The 18,337-nt window shown below is 49.8% G+C and overlaps 1 protein-coding gene across 6 annotated transcripts in view; it reads left to right on the forward strand.

The window, feature by feature from the left end:
- TYRO3 (TYRO3 protein tyrosine kinase) overlaps positions 1–18,337 on the forward strand; it is a 31,446-nt gene that overhangs the window by 7,800 nt on the left and 5,309 nt on the right. The window contains exons 8-21 of one of the 6 annotated variants that reach the window (XR_004301015.1): positions 377–522; positions 1,067–1,211; positions 1,595–1,724; positions 1,807–1,907; positions 2,181–2,276; positions 2,600–2,680; positions 3,124–3,216; positions 3,656–3,777; positions 4,189–4,298; positions 4,468–4,627; positions 4,847–4,983; positions 7,222–8,814; positions 12,757–12,864; positions 14,304–14,482. Coding sequence is in view for 2 of the 6 variants with exons in the window: in XM_032417343.1 (XP_032273234.1) it covers positions 377–522; positions 1,067–1,211; positions 1,595–1,724; positions 1,807–1,907; positions 2,181–2,276; positions 2,600–2,680; positions 3,124–3,216; positions 3,656–3,777; positions 4,189–4,298; positions 4,468–4,627; positions 4,847–4,983; positions 7,222–7,612 (1,712 nt within the window). In the remaining 4 variants the exon portion in view is untranslated. Of the gene's footprint in view, positions 1–376; positions 523–1,066; positions 1,212–1,594; positions 1,725–1,806; positions 1,908–2,180; positions 2,277–2,599; positions 2,681–3,123; positions 3,217–3,655; positions 3,778–4,188; positions 4,299–4,467; positions 4,628–4,846; positions 4,984–5,249; positions 6,687–7,221; positions 9,275–12,756; positions 13,927–14,303; positions 14,483–18,337 lie in introns of those variants that run through there. The other 5 variants (XR_004301017.1, XR_004301016.1, XR_004301014.1 and 2 more) reach the window with 5 other exon arrangements.

Below are 18,337 nucleotides of genomic sequence, written 5' to 3' on the forward strand. Positions count from 1 at the left end.
GATAAGGAACAAGCCACACATGGGGGAGGGGAAATCACTGCAGAAGGGGGCACAGCAAGTGCAAAGATCCTGTGGCAGGAACTTGCTTGGAGTTCTCCTATCAATAGCAGAGATGCTGGTGGGGCTATGAGGGGGAAGTGATGAGGCAGTAACCAAGAGCAGCACTGTACCTAGCAGGGTGCTGTGGGTCCTGCCATTGCTCACCCCTCCTCCACAGGACTCTGGGTGAGAGCAGTCAGAACTGGGAGGGAAGCCCTAACCCCCACCTGTAGCTGTCTGAGCTGTGTAGCTCTTGGGAGTTGGTTCCAAAAGCTAGCACGGGATGGTGATAGTGGGAAGGGCAGGGCTCTTAGCGGCCTTCTCTCTTTGGGTACAGCCCCAGCCAGCGCTCCCCAGAACCTCCATGCCATCCGCACAGACTCCGGCCTCATCCTGGAGTGGGAAGAAGTGATCCCCGAGGGCCCTTTGGAAGGCCCCCTGGGACCTTATAAATTGTCCTGGGTTCAGGACAATGGAACCCAGGTAAGGGGCACCCAGGTAAGGGGAGATAAAGCCTCTGCTCTCCAGGTACACCGAGTCATCTGTCAGGACTCTTAAGACCTTTAGAGCTTCCAAATGGCTGTCCTTGGTGGGCCTGGGGACTTTGGTGGGCTGGGCCTCCCACCACCCCAGGGAGTCCACTTTTCCCCACCTTCCCCTGCAGGCTTCCCTCCTTATTGGATTGTCTCCTGTTAGGATTGCATCCAGTGGCCACTTGTAAAGCAGGAAGCACATTCCTAAACAGACTGGGGGAGGGCACGGATAAGGCTGTCTTATCCTCAGCCTGGTTCCTTCCCATCCCCCACCTCTGCCTGCCTGGACTGAGCCTTGTTTGTGTTCAGGGGAGGCCTCTGCGGCCTGGGGAAGGAATGTGATGACTCCCAGCAGGTTGTGTTCCTGAGGTCCCTGAACCCACAGTGTCCCTTACCTCCTGGGTTCCTAGTTGGACCTTTTTCTGCATTCAGGCCCCAGCTGGAGGCCTTTTCCTCAGACTCAAATGTGGGATGGGGGTTTTTCCTGGCTGCAGGGTGAGCTGACAGTGGAGGGGACCAGGGCCAACTTGACAGGCTGGGATCCGCAGAAGGACTTGACTGTGCGTGTGTGCATCTCCAATGCAGTTGGCTGTGGGCCCTGGAGTCAGCCACTGGTGGTCTCTTCTCATGACCATGCAGGTAAGGCCTGTAGGGGAAGGGCAGAGGGGATCAAGGCTCTCAAGGCCAACCTAGATTGGTGGAAGGAGCTTGGTAGCACCTTTGCTTCTAATAGACCCAAAGACTCAGCAGTTGAGGCCAGGGGTGGTATTTGAACTATATGTCATTCTCCCCCTGCCCCAGAACTAGCATAGAAATCCCTGGTCGCATTGTAGGTTCCAACAGCCAGGGCCTGTCACTGACAGGGTAGGAACTCTTGGGGCTTCCTTTGGAGCTTCTTTCCCCTCGGGACCTTTATTGACTTAAGAGAACCTCTTGTCCAGGCCAGATGGCCATCAGTGGAAAGTTCTAAAGGGACTCCTTGATGTCAGCCTCGCTCATGCCACTGCCCCCGTCTCCCATAGGCCAGCATGGCCCTCCCCACAGCCGCACATCCTGGGTGCCTGTGGTCCTGGGTGTGCTGACAGCCTTGGTGACGGCCGCGGCCTTGGCCCTCATCCTGCTTCGAAAGAGGCGGAAGGAGACACGGTTCGGGTAAGGGGGTAAGGACAGGAGGGAGAGGCGGGCGATGACCGAAGATCTTGGGGCTGACTCCACATCCTGGGTTTCCCCTTAGGCAAGCCTTTGACAGTGTCATGGCCCGGGGGGAGCCGGCCGTTCACTTCCGGGCAGCCCGGTCCTTCAATCGGGAGCGGCCTGAGCGTATCGAGGCCACATGTGAGTGTGGGGAATCATAGGAAAAATGGACTATCTTCGTGCCCCTATCTGTATTCTTTTTGTTAGCTCATTAATTTGGCCAGTGTGTCTGAACATTAATGAGTCCTGAGCACACAACAGTGGAAAAGACACACAGACCTACCCTCGTGGAGGTTGCCATCTTAGCTGTGGGAGAGCTAAACTAAGCTCATACCTTCTCTGAGAGCCGAGCCTGGGGTGTCGGTCAGGAGCCAGAGAGGCCCCTCTTCTGTCTCACCACCCTTCTCCCCACAGTGGACAGCTTGGGCATCAGCGATGAACTCAAGGACAAATTGGAGGATGTGCTCATCCCTGAGCAGCAGTTCACCCTGGGCCGGATGTTGGGCAAAGGTGTGTGGGGCTGCATGGGGATTAGCCGGAGTGGAGTTTGTCTTTGATTGCTCCCAGCACTTTGGGGGTGTGGGCTTGGGGCAGCTCCTGTGAACACGATATGCTGGTAGACTGCTGAGTCGGGGATGTTTGGGGGAATGGTGGCTGGGGATAAGGAGGGCAGAGGAGCACTCCCAGCATACTTCCTTCGGCTGTGGACAAGGGAGCCTCCTGCAGTGGCCCCGGAGTCTAGTGATTTGTGTCCCTGGGGAGGGTCATCTTGAAGAAAAGGGGCTGGGGCTGGTAGGGCAAGGGGCCTCACCATCATTTGGGTCGGTTCCTAGGAGAGTTCGGTTCAGTGCGGGAGGCCCAGCTGAAGCAGGAGGATGGCTCCTTTGTGAAAGTGGCCGTCAAGATGCTGAAAGGTGAGTGGAGAATAGTAGACCTGGAGTGAGGAGTGGAAGGGGTGACTGAGCCGGAAGTAGGCTCTGCTGCACCCCTAGACTTTCCAAGAAGAGTTAGTCAGCACTAACTAGGATGCCGTCTGTGCCACGTGAATAATTCAAAAGCATAAACCTACACACGTTTGCGCCCTTTGCTTTCTGTCGTCAGCAGTGACTGTCCTCTGGGCTCATTCAGGGTGATTAAAGCTGGTTGCCTGAGCGTCTGGGCTATCCAAACCAAAGGGAAGACCGTTAGCAAGTGGAAAGATGGTTGGAGAGCCCCACTCCATGGGAGTTTCTTCTGCTAATGGCCAGACTGTTTCCTGAGCCCTCTGGGAAGCCCAGGAAGGACAAGGCCTAGGAGTCTTGGGTCAGAATTGGGGGCACATCTCCCTTATTCCCTCCCTTCCATCCTTTTCTTCTAGCTGACATCATTGCTTCAAGTGACATTGAAGAGTTCCTCAGGGAAGCGGCTTGCATGAAGGAATTTGACCACCCACACGTGGCCAAGCTTGTTGGTGAGCTCCTTCTTGGGGGGAGGCAGATATACAATAGGGCTAAAAGTATGCTCCCCTAAGGTGGGAGGGCAGCCTGTAGGAGAGAAGTTTGGACTTAGCTGGTGAGGAAGCAGATAGCAAAATAGCAAGGAAGGTCCTGGCTGAAATCTGATCCAACTCCAGGTAAGGAGTTTATCGTGCAGGCCCTATACCAAAGGTCTGCACTTGAAGACTGCTCATGTGAACAGAGGAGAAGGAGGGGACAAGTAGATGCTCCAGAGATCTGGGGGGCAGCTAAATCTTAGGTAGTCACCAGTAGGTAGGCCAGTGTGGACTCACGGGGAGGGAGGTAGCAGAGCCAGGGCTAGAGATAGGACCTAGCAAGTGGCGGACTCATGCAAACACCTGAGCCATCTCTTGACTGCTATGTGCCCTGCTCCTGACTCTCCCTTGTCCCCAGGGGTGAGCCTCCGCAGCAGGGCCAAAGGCCGTCTCCCCATCCCCATGGTCATCTTGCCCTTCATGAAGCACGGGGACCTGCACGCCTTCCTACTCGCCTCCCGGATTGGGGAGAATCCCTTTGTGAGTGCCTGAGGTGGAATGGCCAGGAGTTGGAAAGGGACAAAGACCCTGGCATTGAGTTTGGCTTGGTGGGCAGGGCCGATTAAACTGGTTGGGAAGAGGCAGGCTGGCTTTGACCCTTTTTATGTTAGAAGGCTTCCTTCTCCCTCACAAGCCCTGCTGGGAATTTTAGGCGGGGCAAGGGCCCACATCTGGGAGAAGAGACCTCTAGAGCTCCACACTGGGAGTGTCTTGACTCTTGGATGCTCTCTCAGATCTGCCAAAGCTTCTTTGCCTTGGGAAGCTCCTCCAAACGCCCTCCTTTCAGTAATTCCAAGGACAATCTTTAGGCTTTCTGGACAGGGAACCCTCTTCATCCTGCCCTGGCTGGGTGGGCAGATCCAGCCTGAGCTTGCCCTGTCTGCCCACCAGAACCTGCCCCTGCAGACCCTGGTCCGGTTCATGGTGGACATCGCCTGTGGCATGGAGTACCTGAGCTCCCGGAACTTTATTCACCGAGACCTGGCTGCTCGGAATTGCATGTATGTGAATTCTAGAGGGCTCGGGGCGTGGGGTGGGTGGGGAACAGAGCAGCCTATGACAGGAGAACTAGCTAATGGTCGGCTCTCACCTGGGTGCATGGGGACAGCTGGGGAGCAAAGATGCCCTGGTTTCCGTAAGGCTGACTGCATCCTCCAACACCCCTCACAGGCTGGCGGAAGACATGACAGTGTGCGTAGCTGACTTTGGGCTCTCCCGGAAGATCTATAGCGGGGACTACTATCGCCAGGGCTGTGCCTCCAAATTGCCTGTCAAGTGGCTGGCCCTGGAGAGCCTGGCTGACAACCTGTATACTGTGCACAGTGACGTGGTGAGCAGGGTGGCACAGTGAGGCTCGGTGGGAACGCAAGCAGCGTGGCCTAGGGCGTGGGTGGCCCTTTAGAGTCCTCAAGGACCTAGCCGGGTCTCTTCTTTGGGCTTTGGCTGCCCCCTTATGAGGCCCCTGAGCCCTAAGATGTGCTTGCCTTAGGGTTCTGCCCAGCTCAGGAAACCTAGTGACATCTCCCCTCCAACCTTGCTTCCGTCCCAGTGGGCCTTCGGGGTGACCATGTGGGAGATCATGACTCGTGGGCAGACGCCGTATGCTGGCATTGAGAATGCTGAGATTTACAACTACCTCATCGGCGGGAACCGCCTGAAACAGCCTTCGGAGTGTACAGAGGACGTGTGAGTGCCCTGGGAAGGGGATCTGGGGAGGAAGGAGGAATTTGGGGTTTCAGGTGCTGCCTGCCACCACAGCTGCTGGTCCAGTGGGAGCTCGGAACCTCAACTGGACCTTTCGTTTTTTTGGTGGAAATGTCCTTGTCCCCAGAGGGAAGACCAACCTCCACTCCAAGCTGCCTCTTCATCTGCTACCTCCCGTTTACTTTCTCTCCTGCTTTCCCATCCTGTATTTTTTGTTCCACCCTTTCTTACACTCTTATTTTCTCCAGTTTCCAGGAAGGACCAGGAACCCCGAGGGCAGAAGGTACAGGGTTGAGCAACAGCGCACGATTCTGTCACCTTCTCCCCACCCACCCCCCACTCCTTCTCCGTCCCCAGCTAGTCTAAGAAAACCTCCCAGGCTGAGCCCTCCCTCCCCCTCAGAGAGGGCTGCACCAGGCAAGAAAAAACTGCCGCTCTATTACATTCCTCGCTAGACAAGGAGGGGCCGTGGGGGGAGCGGGAGGTTGGCTTCCTCTTGAGGGAGTGGAGAGACCTAAGATCCTGGGGAGAAGAACTGCCTTCTTTCCTTTCTGAAAGCCTGGAGCCTTTGGGAGTGGGGTAGGGTGGGGATACACCCACTGCACAGTGGAGTGTTGTGAACCCCTCGTGACTGGAAGACAGGGTTACTAGCATTAGCTGGGTACTTTACAGGCATTCTTTCAGGTAATCCCCCTCTAACCCCATAAGGAAAAGACTATCATTATCCCTATTTTGTAGATGAAAAACTAAAGATTAAAGAGGTTAAGTAACATGGCCAAGGTCACACAGCTATTAAGTAGATGAGTTGGGATGTGAACCTAGATGCCTGTGATTTTAGAATAGGTACCTCTTAACTATGACGCCAAATGTAATTTGTCCATTCTAGTGTTGTATTTCCCACCCTGTGCAAGCCAGTTTCCCTGGGGCCCTGGGGGACCTTTTCACTAGTACCAGAGGGAGGGAGTCCACAGTGATCCAGGGAAGGAATCTACTCCCTACTTCTTGCTGTGGGGCTGGACCAGAGGTCCAGGATCAGGGACAGGCAGAGGAAGGCCTGGCCTGAATGGTGGGGTCCTTTTTCTCTAGGGCAGTTGGTTTGAAGTGCCCTGATCCTCGACTGTGGGTAAGAGGGAAATCTGAGGGTGCAAGCCAGGCCCTACCCCTCCTGCTCATCTGCACAGCTCAGGGCATGGCAGGGGCAGGAGCTCAGGTCTCCCTGTGGCTGTAGCCTGCCTGGGCATCTGGAGCTGCAGAGGTTTTGCTGGGCATCGGGGATCAGGCTCCGGCTTAGCTTCCTCCCAGGCCGGGGCTAGTGTTGTCAATAGGGCGGGCGCTGGCCTCCTACCAGCCAGCCTGGTGGACAGGCGCCAGTTGGCTCCTAGCACAGCCTTTACAATGTAGCCCAGCCTGGCCACATACCCATGACCCCGGACCATTTCCATGGCCTCTTCGATGTCTGGCACCATTCCTCCCATCATTGGGGGCCCCTGTCAGGAGGGCCAGTGTGTGGGGCAGTGTTTGGGGCTTCTGTTGTGGGCACAAGAGAGTCAGGCATTTGCTCTGACTGCATCTGGTCAGAACCCCCTTCCCTTAGTTCTTTTTTTTTTTTTTCCCCTTAAGCCTGAGGCATTCCCTGGGAACAGGAATAAGACCTCAGGGAATCTGTAAGGCTCCTGAAAGTGTATGTAGAAAGTGTTCCTTCCCGGGGGGGGGACGAATGAAGGGGGGGGGGGGGGAGGGGGCGGGGAGGGCTGGAAGCTTTTCTAGATTCAAAGGTGTCCATGAACAATGAAGATTTAAGTCTGCCTGAGTGGGTGAGGATTTGGGACAAAGGGTGGCTGTTCAAATCCTTGCCATTAAAATAACACTGACTCCCGCTGTGTTCTGCAAGACAAAAGCACGCCTAGTGCCCCTCCCAGCAGAGCCTAGGACGGACTCTGGAGCTAGCTCCATCACTTTTTACCTGTGTGACCTTGGGCAAGGTTCTTAACCTTTCTGGGCCTCAGTTTCCACAGTGGTAAAATAGGGATCATTTATTTCACAGGGTTGTGGTGAGCATTAAATGATAAATGTCAACTACTTAGAAGAGGGCCTGATACATAGTCCTACATACGGGTGTGTTAAAGAAAAGTTTCCCAAATCGTGGTTCCGTATGGTTAAGGGGCCTCAGCTTCTCCTCGGGGTTCCTCACTGCCACCCCTCACGCTCCTCTGCGCCCAGGTATGAGCTCATGTACCAGTGCTGGAGCGCCGACCCCAAGCGGCGCCCGACCTTCACGTGCCTGCGGATGGAGCTGGAGAGCATCCTGGGCCACCTGTCCGTGCTGTCCACCAGCCAGGACCCCTTGTACATCAACCTGGAGCGAGCCGAGGGGCCCGCCGAGGGAGGCCCCCTGCAGCTGCCTGGCGGGGACCAGGCCAGCAGCGGGGCCGGGGATGGCAGCAGTGTGGGGGCAGCGGGGGGCACCCCCAGTGACTATCGGTACATCCTCAGCCCTGGGGGGCTCGCTGAGCAGCCCAGGCAGGAGGAGGAGCCGCCGGAAAGCCCCGCCAGTGAGGCCCGGAGGCGGCTGCTGCAGCAGCAGGGGCTCCTGCCCCACAGTAGCTGTTAGCCCACAGGCTGAGCGCGGCCGGGGCCGTGCTGCTGGCTGTGATGCTGGCCGAGGACCCTGGCCCGGGCCGCGCGGCGTGGGGGCTCCTGTGGCAGTCCTCCCAAGCTGCGCTGGAAGCTGGACCGACCAAATGGCCCAATCCCAGTTCTTCCTGCGGCCACTCTGGCCTGCCTGGCATCGGCTCAGGCCGGGGCCGAGTGGAGGTGGGCCAGGCCTGGTTGCCTAAACCCAGGCAGCTGGCAGGAGGGGGTGGTTATGTTTCCATGGTTACCGTGGGTGTGGAGAGGAGTTGGGGGAGGGTAGATCCAGCCCTGTGGGCCCCTACCCTCTGGCTGAGCTGCCCCTGCTGCTTTAGCGCATGCACTGAGGTGTCTCTGACCCCGGGGGCCCCAGCCCTGCCCATGCTCGGGGTTTAAGAGTCCGGGTTTGCTCTTCCTCACAAAGAGATGCCCCTGTGCTATTCCCCTGTAGGTGAGAGTTGGTAAGGGGTTGCTACAGTCAGGTCCCAAGTGCTGGGAGACAGTGGGGCACTCCCAGGTCTGAATCCTCGTCCCCTTCCTGATGACCCAGCCCGCCTAGGCCAGGAGGCAAGTGCAGCTGACCAGGTCACAGCAAGGCATGCTGGATCACTGCAGGCTGCCATTTGCCCAGCCTCTAAAGGCAGGGCACCCAGCCTGGCAAGAGGAAGGGTGCTGTAGGCCCTGCCCAGGAATGCGTGAGGCCAGAGAGGAGTCCAGGAGCCCCTCTTTACGCCCTCCCACAGTCTGTCTGAGCATGCTACCAAGTCCCAAAATATCCTAAGACTAACAAAGGCAGCTGTGTCTGAGCTCAATCCTTCCATGCAGCGTCCCTTAGTCCCAGTTTTCCCTCTCCCTGGAGACCCTCTTCTGTCCCGAATCTCCAGAGACAGAGAGAAAATAGGCCTGATGGCTGGCGTGGGTGGGGGGGAGTTACTGGAGCCTGGACCCCAGCCCTGGCTAGGGGAGCCCCCGGATTGCATGGGGCAGGCCCCTGCTGTTAGGGATATTTCCAGGCCGTTAGAAGCTGTTTAAAAACGGAAATAAAATTGAGAGCTAAAGACCCAAGGCTTTGTCTCTTAACTGTTTACTTTTTTCCAGATCGCAAAAATGAAGCATCTCTGCATAGAGAAAAATCTGGAAAGACATATGCCAAAATGTTAACAGCTGTTATCTTTACATGATGTGAGTTAAAGGGACTTGTTTTCCTTTGTGCATTCCAAGTTTTCTGCACTGAGCACAAAATGCTTTTGTAATTAGAGAAGACCCCAAAGAATGTTATCGCATTAAAGATAATACATAGTCATGTAGACAATTAGGAAATGTAGAAAATCATTTTTAAAAGTGGCAAATACCTATATTCCTACCACCTAGAGATAGCCGCCCTTGACCTTTTGAAAACGTAAAGGTTTTGAAAAAGTTCTTTATCTTGGAATAAGGACAAAGACTGCTTTGGCTGTCTCCTACTCCTCTATCAGACTTCCCTTCTATCGTTGGGTGTGGATACTTTGTTCTCATCTTTACACCATTGCTGGGAGGCAGGGGAAACTCTGGGAAGAAACAGGCAAAGAGAATGGTTTGCCTCTTCCGAATTAGAAGTTAAGAGCATGAAGTTTCCTTCCAAGTATTTCCACCTGAAAATTTTAGTTTAGAAGCTTTATTTATTTATTTTTAAAGATTTTATTTATTTATTTGACAGAGAAAGAGCACAAGCAGTGGGGAGTGGCAGGCAGAGAGAGGGAGAAGCCGACTCCCTGCTCAGCAGGGAGCCCGATGCGATGCGGGGCTCGATCCCAGGATCCTGAGATCATGACCTGAGCTAAAGGAGGATGCTTAACCGACTGAGCCATCCAGGCACCCCATAGTTTAGAAGCTTTGAGAGCAAGCTCGTGGGAGCATGTAGCAGGAGGCATGAGAACTGGGCCTTTCTCTGTGTGGAGGGGTGTGGGAAGACAGGGAGGGACACAGGTATTGCCCTGCTGGCTAAGGGCAATGGAATGGGGCGGGTGCTTCTGAAAGCAAATATCCTGAAAAACCGGGTGCTGGTACTCCAGATTCTGGTTCTCATGTGGATCGTGAGACCTGAATTCACTTCCAGGGAAGTGGCTTTCAGAATGTTTCCTGATGTGATTAGCTTTAACTGCGGGTAATGATTACTTGCGAGGTCATGTTTGGGAATGATTGAGAAGAGCTTTACTCTCAAATAATTGTCTACCATTAATGGGCTCCTATTATGTGCCAGGCACTGCACCAAGCACTTCATATATATTATCTCATTTAATACAGAGAGCATTCCTACAAGATGGGAATATAATTATCATCCTCCGATAGGACAGAAATGAGGGTTAGTAACTTGTCCAGGGTTATGTAGCTAATGAATGGTCAATTCAGGCTTGAAACCCCCTAAGAGACCAGAGCCTGTGCTCCTTCTCCCCACAGCATTCCAGAGAGCACCCTGAAGCAGCTCTGTCATGATCATGTTATCTTTTGGGTGAATGCAGGTCAGTAGTAAGCACCTTTTAAAATGTACAGGAGGGGGGCGCCTGGGTGGCTCAGTCGTTGGGCGTCTGCCTTCGGCTCAGGTCATGATCCCAGGGTCCTGGGATCGAGCCCCGCATCAGGCTCCCTGCTCAGCGGGAAGCCTGCTTCTCCCTCTCCCACTCCCCCTGCTTGTGTTCCCTCTCTTGCTGTGTCTCTGTCTGTCAAATAAATAAAATCTTTAAAAATAAATAAATAAAATGTACAGGAGGCTCCCGGGTGGCTCAGTCAGTTAAGCATCCGACTCTTGATCTCAGCTCAGGTCTTGATCTCAGGGGTATGAGTTCAAGCCCTGCATTGGGCTCCACACTGAGCATGGAGCCTACTTAAAAAAAAAAAAGTACAGGAGTTCTAGTGTGTGTGTGTGTGTGTGTGTGACAAAGTAATTAAGTGGGAGTTACCTACCAGTAACTAAATCTGTGTAAATAATTTTCTCAGCTCAGTCTTTTTTCCCCAAGCATCTTGGCTCCCCCATGGTAAAGGGGTTTGAGGTAGGTGATAATAGTAGAGTTTTTGAAAACTTTTTTTTTTGAAGTATAGGACACATCTCAAAAAAATACGCCAATCAGAAGTGCACAGTCCTTAAGAATTTTCACAAACAGATCCAAATAACCAGCAACCAGATCAAGAGACAAATATTACCAGCACTCTAGAAGCAGCCCTTTAGGCCCTGCCCCAACCTCTGCCTCCTCCCACCTCCCCAAAGGTAACCTCTATCCTGACTTATAACATCATGGATGAAAGTAGCTCTTTTTAAAGTTTATATAGAAAAAAAAAATAAAGTTTATATAGACTCATATAGGTTGATTATTTTGTGTTTGCGTTCTTGGAACCCACAATATGTTTTTCAGAATCATCTAACCGTACCAATTTTGAGAAGTGGGAGTCAAAAAAAGAAGAGTAGAACAGTGCTTCTGTTCTGTTTTATATTTTTGTTTTTTATTATGTGCCTAGCTCAGTGCCTCTCCTACCTCAAACAAATCACCTGAGAATCTTGTTAAAATGTGGACTGGATTCAGTAGGTCTAGGGTGGGGCCTGAGATTCTGCATTCTAACAAGTTCTTAAGTGATGCTGATGCTGCTGGTCCACACATTGAGGTGCAAGCTCCATCAGTAATTTGCAAGGGTGCAGGATGAATTTGAAAAGTCAGTCAGGGCCTCCACTATATGAGCATTCTAACAAAATTACACTAGTGGAAAAGATTAGAGCATAATTTAATTTCTACATCTTATAAAATTTAATTACTTTTTCTTTATGTGTGTCTGATTGATATTTTTCTACTTAAAAATATTAATTTATTGGGGTGCCTGAGTGGCTCAGTTGGGAAGCATCCAACTCTTGATCTCAACTCAGGTCTTGGTCTTGATCTCAGGGTCATGAGTTCAAGCCCTGTACTGGGCTCCAGGCTGGGTGTGGAGCCTACTTTAAAAAATAAAATAATTTATCTTTCGGATAGATGTCAAATACCCATGGTAAAAAATTTAAAAGGTATAGAAAGGTAGATGGGGGGGAGGGGAGGAAGGTAGACTGTAAAAATAAGTTGCCTTGTCCCTGGCCCTTCAGTTCTCTTTCCAGAGGCAACCACTGTTACTGATTGATTGTGAAATTTTCAATAACCTATACACTTATTTTTCTTTTGCACACGTGGTAGGTAATTGTACAAGCTGTTCTGCCCCTTTGCTCTTTTTATTAACAGTATGTGTGGGGCGCCTGGCTAGCTCAGTCGGTACGGCGTGCAGCTCTTGACCTCGGGGTTGTGAGTTTGAGCCCCATGTTGGGTGTAGAGATTACTTAAAAATAAAAAATCTTAAAAAAAAACCAGTATGTGTAAGTAAATAGCTAATGGTATATATTCTGGATATTCTAAGTGCTTTTGGTAATTTTTTTTTTCCTGTTTAAATTACATTTAAAAAAAATTTTTTTATTGTTATGTTGGTAATTTATTTATTTATTTATTTTTTATTTTTTATTTTTTTTAAAGATTTTATTTATTTATTTGAGAGAGAGAATGAGATAGAGAGAGTATGAGAGGGGGGAGGGTCAGAGGGAGAAGCAGACTCCCTGATGAGCAGGGAGCCCGATGCGGGACTCGATCCCGGGACTCCAGGATCATGACCTGAGCTGAAGGCATTCGCTTAACCAACTGAGCCACCCAGGTGCCCTGGTAATTTTTTTTTAAAGATTTTATTTATTTGAGAGAGAGAATGAGCTGGGGAGGAGGGGCAGAGGGAGAGGGAAAAGCAGGCTCCCTGCTGAGCAGGGAGCCTGATGTAGGACTCGATCCCAGGACCCTGGGATCATGACCTGAGCCGAAGGCAGATTTAACCGACTGAGCCACCCAGGTGCCCTTAAGTGCTTTTGGTATTTTAATTGTAATCTTCACAACAACCTTGTGCAGAGGTACAATTGTTTCTATTTTATGGATGTAATTCAAATCTAGTACACCCTCCAGAGCCTCTATATTATGAAGATTTTTTCCTAGCTGTACATCTGCATCTCCACTCTTCTATGTGCTGTGTCATAATTTAACAAGTTCCTTATCAATGGACATTTAGATTGTTTCCAATACTTGGCTATGAATTTTTTAGGCATACCATTCCATACTTGTAGGAATGTATCCATAGAAAAATTCCTAAAAGAAAAGTTGCTGAAGGAATCTGCATTTTAAATTGATATTGCCAAGGTGCCTTCCAGAGGTGAGTTTTGCCTATTTGGTAAGTGAGAATGGTATTTCATTGTAATTTTAGTTTCCATTTCTCTTATTATAAGTGATGCATCTTTTCATGTTTGCGAGCCATTTTGATCTTTACCATGAACCGTTTGTCATATCCTTTTCTACTAAGTTGTCGGTCCCTTGTTACTAATTTATAAGTGCTCATTTTATATAAAGAAAATTATTCCTGTGTGATATGTGGCATAGATGATGTTTTTTGTTGTGCTTGTTCGAATGTGTCTGTGTGTGAGTGTTTATGTGTGTGGCTTCTAGGTTTTGTGTTATACTTAGAAAGGATTTCCCCACTCCAAGAGTGTTTTTAGAAACCTGCATTTTCTTCTAGTGCTTCTAAAGTTTATTTTTCAGTGTTTTCATTTTGAGTGGTCTAAAAGAAGTGAGATACGGATCCAATTTTTTTTTTTCTTGGTGGCTACCCATTGTCCAACACCATGTATTGAACGATCTATATTTTCTGAACATTCCTTAATGATCCATCTCTATGTATATATAGTACTTCTTTTGTCATATACTATGTTCACATATGTATTGGGATTTATTTCCAGATTTTTATTCCATTTCCATGTGCCAGTACCACTATGTTACTGTAGATGTATGGTGTAGTTTTCCTACACGTCCCTCTTATGTTTTTTTTTGCAATGTTCCCTCGAGGTTGAAGGAACACCATCATAGGGCATAGCATGCCAGCAGTGTAGTGAAGGAATGCAGGTCTCCCAAGGCTTTACAGAGTGATTTGTCCGTGATGTCACCCAGCAAGAAGGGGCACAATCAGGATCAGAACCCAAGAATTTACCTAGTTCCTCTATCTTTCCAATGCCCCAGAGTTGGAGGGTAGAGGTGGTAGAGAGGCTGGATTGACTTTTCAGTCACCATCCACAATTAACAGCTTTCTAAGTCCTATTGATTCCACTCTCCCAGTTTCTTTTGAATGGGTTCTTCCTGTGGTCAACATCCTCAGATCTCCCCTGCTCCCCAGACTACTGCAACAGTTCTGGAAGCTTCCTGACCTCTCCCAACCCAGGCCAGGTCATGCCCCCCTGGTTATAAAGCCCCATCCCTCAGCACCTGGGGAGCTTATCTTCAGGGCTCTCATTCCCCTTTTGTAATTAATTAGTTGTGATTATCCACCCTCTCCCCCATGTAAGTTGAGTGAGCACAGGATCTTGTCTGCTTTATTAATTGCAGTATTCCCAGGCCCTTAGCACAAAATCCTAACCTCAGTTTTCTAAAAATGGAAAGGTAGAATGGGAAAATAATATTTATTTCACAAATCCTTTTGAGGATTAACTGAAACTAATTATCTGTGCCTATAAGAGGGCCTGGCACGTACGTAGCCAAGGCTCAGTAAATGCTAGGCACAATTTCTCACCTTTTCCCCAAATTACTATTTTTCCCACCAAAAAGGGGCAAAGCAAAAGGGAGAAGTTGTTTGGGTCCTCCCTAAGACACAGAGGAATGGAGGAAGACCCCCTGGATCATTAAAAGGGAGAAAGGAATTTTACGTCTCGACCCTCGAGAACCCAAAAGGCCCCAAGTCAGACTGCCTGGCCTGAACTTTGCTGGCGGGCTCCCAGAAATGCCGGGTGAGGGTCCTTCTACCCGGGTTCCGACAAGTGGAGCCTGGGGCCGGGCCCGGGGCCTAGCGCGGCTCAACGCGCTGCCTCCGCGCGCCCGCGAGGGACCGGGCCACACGCGGGGCCACGCGCAGCGTCACGTGCGGGCTCGCTCCGCCCCGGCGTCGGCGGAGAAAGGCTCGGGCCGGGCGGCGGAACAGGGGCGCCTTTGTCCGCGGCGTGGAGGGGCCCCAGCTGCAGCCTGGCCGCGGAGCGCGGCCGGCCGGCGGGCACTGGACTGCGGCAGCCGAGGGAGCGCTTCCCCGGGCCGGGGGAGCCGCCGGGAGGGGGAGCCGCGCAGCTCCAGGTCGGCGGATGCCCCCCCCCACGCCGATCGCCCGCGCCCAATGCCCGCGCGGCTTTTGTCAAAGCTGTCCGAAGTTTGTCTCCTCTGGAGGTAAAATTTCTTTCAACAAGGATTGACTTGGCCACGAGGGACAGAAAAGAACCGTGAGCTCCAGTTTTTCCGCCCTGGGAGCTCAGGCGCTGGGAAACAAGGAAGGCACCCGGAGTTTGCCCAGAAAGAGCTAAGGAGCAGTGTGGACAGTAGGCGCGCCCCGGGGAGGGCAGAGGAGGAGAGAGCTGGCCTGGCCGGGGTGGCTGGAGCCAGCTGGGCAGAGTGGAGGCCGGAAGATGTCCGAGCCAGGTGGCTGGAGCCGGGGCGAGGCCACATGGAAACAAGGTCTGCAGATGCTTACTGGGCAAAACGGAGCTGAAGACCCGGAGGACATTGCTAAAGCCAAGAAGAAGAACACAATCCAGCTCAGTAGACAATTTTTCATTTTTTTCAGTTTCGTAGCAGAAATCTTTTATTAAAATGAAATATTATGTATAACGTGTCAATATAAAATGAATGAAAATATATGCAGTCCTCAGAACATTTAAATCTTTCTTAAAAATACTTTCTTCTTTGTGGCCTTGAGGGACCTTGGTCCAGCCACCGAGAAAAAACAAATGAGGAAGAAAAAAAAAAAAGATAGCCGGAATCACTTGTTACTTGCTGAAACTTCCTTTGTAAAATGGAGCATGTATTTCTACCAGCGCTATCTCGTATCACTCTGAGTTGCAAACTTGGGACGAGGAAAGTGTCAAACTTCATGGAAATTGAGCTTTGCAGTGCATCGATAGTGTCCTCCAGAAATACAACTAGTATTATTGGAACTGGGCAGCCTTCTTCCAACCCTACTGTTCTTTCTTTTAATCAGACCATGGCCCCTTTTGATGCTTAAAACTATGTGACACTTAGAATCATTGTTCCTAACAGTCTCTGTTCAAGCATGTACTACATACCAGGTACTCTTGTACCTTTGTAAACTTTATTATTTTTAATCCTCAACCACAGTATGTTTTAGCTTGGTTAGTGAACACAACGGTTTGCTTTGTGGTTTTTTTGTTTTGTTTTGTTAGGGAGGGGGGAGGGGCAGAAGGAGAGGGACAGAGAATCTTTAGCACTTAACACACTGAGCCACCCAGGAGCCCCAACTTTGTGGGGTTTTTCTTTTAAAGAACTTTATAATATTAACATACTTAATCTTGTTAACATAGGGTGGACACTATTATCCCCATTTTTTTTTTTTAAGATTTTATTTATTTATTTGACACACAGAGAGAGTGCACAAGCAAGGGGAGCAACCAAGGGAGAGGGAGAAACAGGCTCTCCGCTGAGCAGGGAGCCCGATTCGGGGCTCGATCCCAGGACTCTGGGATCATGACAGGAGCTGAAGGCAGATGCCCAACCAGCTGAGCCACCCAGACGCCCCTATTATCCCCATTTTTAAAAAAGATTTTACTTACTTATTTTGGGGGGTGGGGCAGAGGGAGAGAGAATTCAAAGCAGGCCTCAATCCCAGCTCATAAGCCTTATACGGAGTTTGATCCCACAACCCTGAGATCATGACCTGAGCCAAAATCAAGAGTCATATGCTTAACTGACTGAGCCACCCAGGCGCCCCAGATTTTATTTTATTTTTAACTAATCTCTACACCCAACATGGAGCTTGAACTTAAAGCTCTGAGATCAAGAGTCACATTCTCTACCGACTGAGCAAGCCAGGTGCCCCAAACCCTCAGTATTTTTTTAAAAATATTTTATTTATTTGTTTGTCAGAGAGAGAGAGAAAGCACAAGCAGGGGAGCAGCAGACAGGGAGAAGCAGGCTCCCCACTGAGCAAGGAGCCTGATGCGGGACTCGATCCCAGGACTCTGGGATCATGACCTGAGGCGAAGGCAGACGCTTTACTGACTGAGCCACCCAGGCGTCCCTCGCTCAGTATTTTTTAAATTAGAAAATACTTTGAATGCTCAGAAAAGTTTTGAGACAATATAAATGTCGATCTTTTTCCATATTTGATTTTGATATTTTTGAAAAAATAAAACATTGTAGATGCAGTTGAAGCCCCTCATGTACTACTCCCTGATTTCATTTCTATCTCTCCTCCCTCTCCAGACATGCATTATTTGAAATTGATATCTATCTTCCCCTGCATGTTTTATACTTTTTACTACATTCATATATCCATGAACAAAATATAAATCCATCAATTTATTTTTAAAATTTACCCACTTTGATATGTAGGTCTAGTTCATTCATTTAAACTTCTATTTCTCCATAGCGTGATCACAACAGAATTTTTTTCATTTTCCTATTGATGGACATTCAGTTTCTACTTTTTTTTGTAATCTGAACAATGCTGCAATGAACATTCTTGCTCAGGTCTCCTCATATACACAAGAGAGAGAGAGTTTCAGGCTGGTTTTTAGGAATGCACATCTCCAACTCTGCTGGATATTGCCAAGTTCTTACAGTGGCTGTAAAAGTAACATTTCACCAGCAGTAACTGGGAGTTCCTTTTGTTCCACATTCTCAATAGTACTTAGTATTGTCAGATGTTTTAATTTTTGACAATCTGATGGGTGTGAAATGATATCCCATTTCTTTTTTTTTTTTATGAATTTATTTATTTATTTATTTATTTATTTATTTATTTATTTATTTATTTGTCAGAGAATGAGAGAGCACCAGCAGGGGGAGCGGCAGGCAGAGGAAGAAGCAGGTTCCCCACTGAGCAGGGAGCCCGATGTAGGACTCGATCCCAGGACCCTGGCATCATGACCTGACATAAGGCAGATGCTTAACTCACTGAGCCACCCAGGCGTCCCTTTTTTTTATAAATTTAGTTTAAAGATTTTATTTATTTGAGAGAGAGACCGCAGAGCGAGAGAGAGAGCACGGGTTGCGGGGAGAGGCACAGGGAGAGAGAGAAGCCGACTCCTGGCTGAGCAGGGAGGGAGCCCGACCCGGGGCTTGATCCCAGGATGCTGGGATCATGACCTGAGCCAATGGCAGACACTTAACCGACTGGGTCACCCAGGGGCCCCTCATATCTCATTTCTGTCTTAATTTCTATTTCCTCACTTACTCGTGAGGCTGAGCATCTTTTCAAATGTTTATGGGACACTGGGCTTTTCTTTCTCTGATTTGTCTATAGTCTTTGCTCATTTTCATTTTACTTACTGATTATAGATATTCTTTACATATTCTTGGGACGCCTGGGTGGCTTAGTCGGTTGGGTGTCTGACACTTTATTTCTGCTCAGGTCATGATCTCAGGGTCGTGAGATGGAGCCCCACTTGGCTCCAGCCTGGGCATGGAGCCTGCTTGAGATTCTCTTTCTCCCTCTGCCCCTCCCCTCCCACATGCTTGTGCATGCCCTCTTTTTCCAAAAAAAAAAAAAAAAAGAAGAAGAAGAAGAAGAAAGAAATTCTTTACATATTTTGGACTAATCACATATCAGCTATATATGAGGCAAACAATCTTCTGGTTGC

This window comes from Phoca vitulina, unplaced genomic scaffold (assembly GCF_004348235.1).
Source record: "Phoca vitulina isolate PV1807 unplaced genomic scaffold, GSC_HSeal_1.0 scaffold20, whole genome shotgun sequence".
NCBI lineage: Eukaryota > Metazoa > Chordata > Mammalia > Carnivora > Phocidae > Phoca > Phoca vitulina.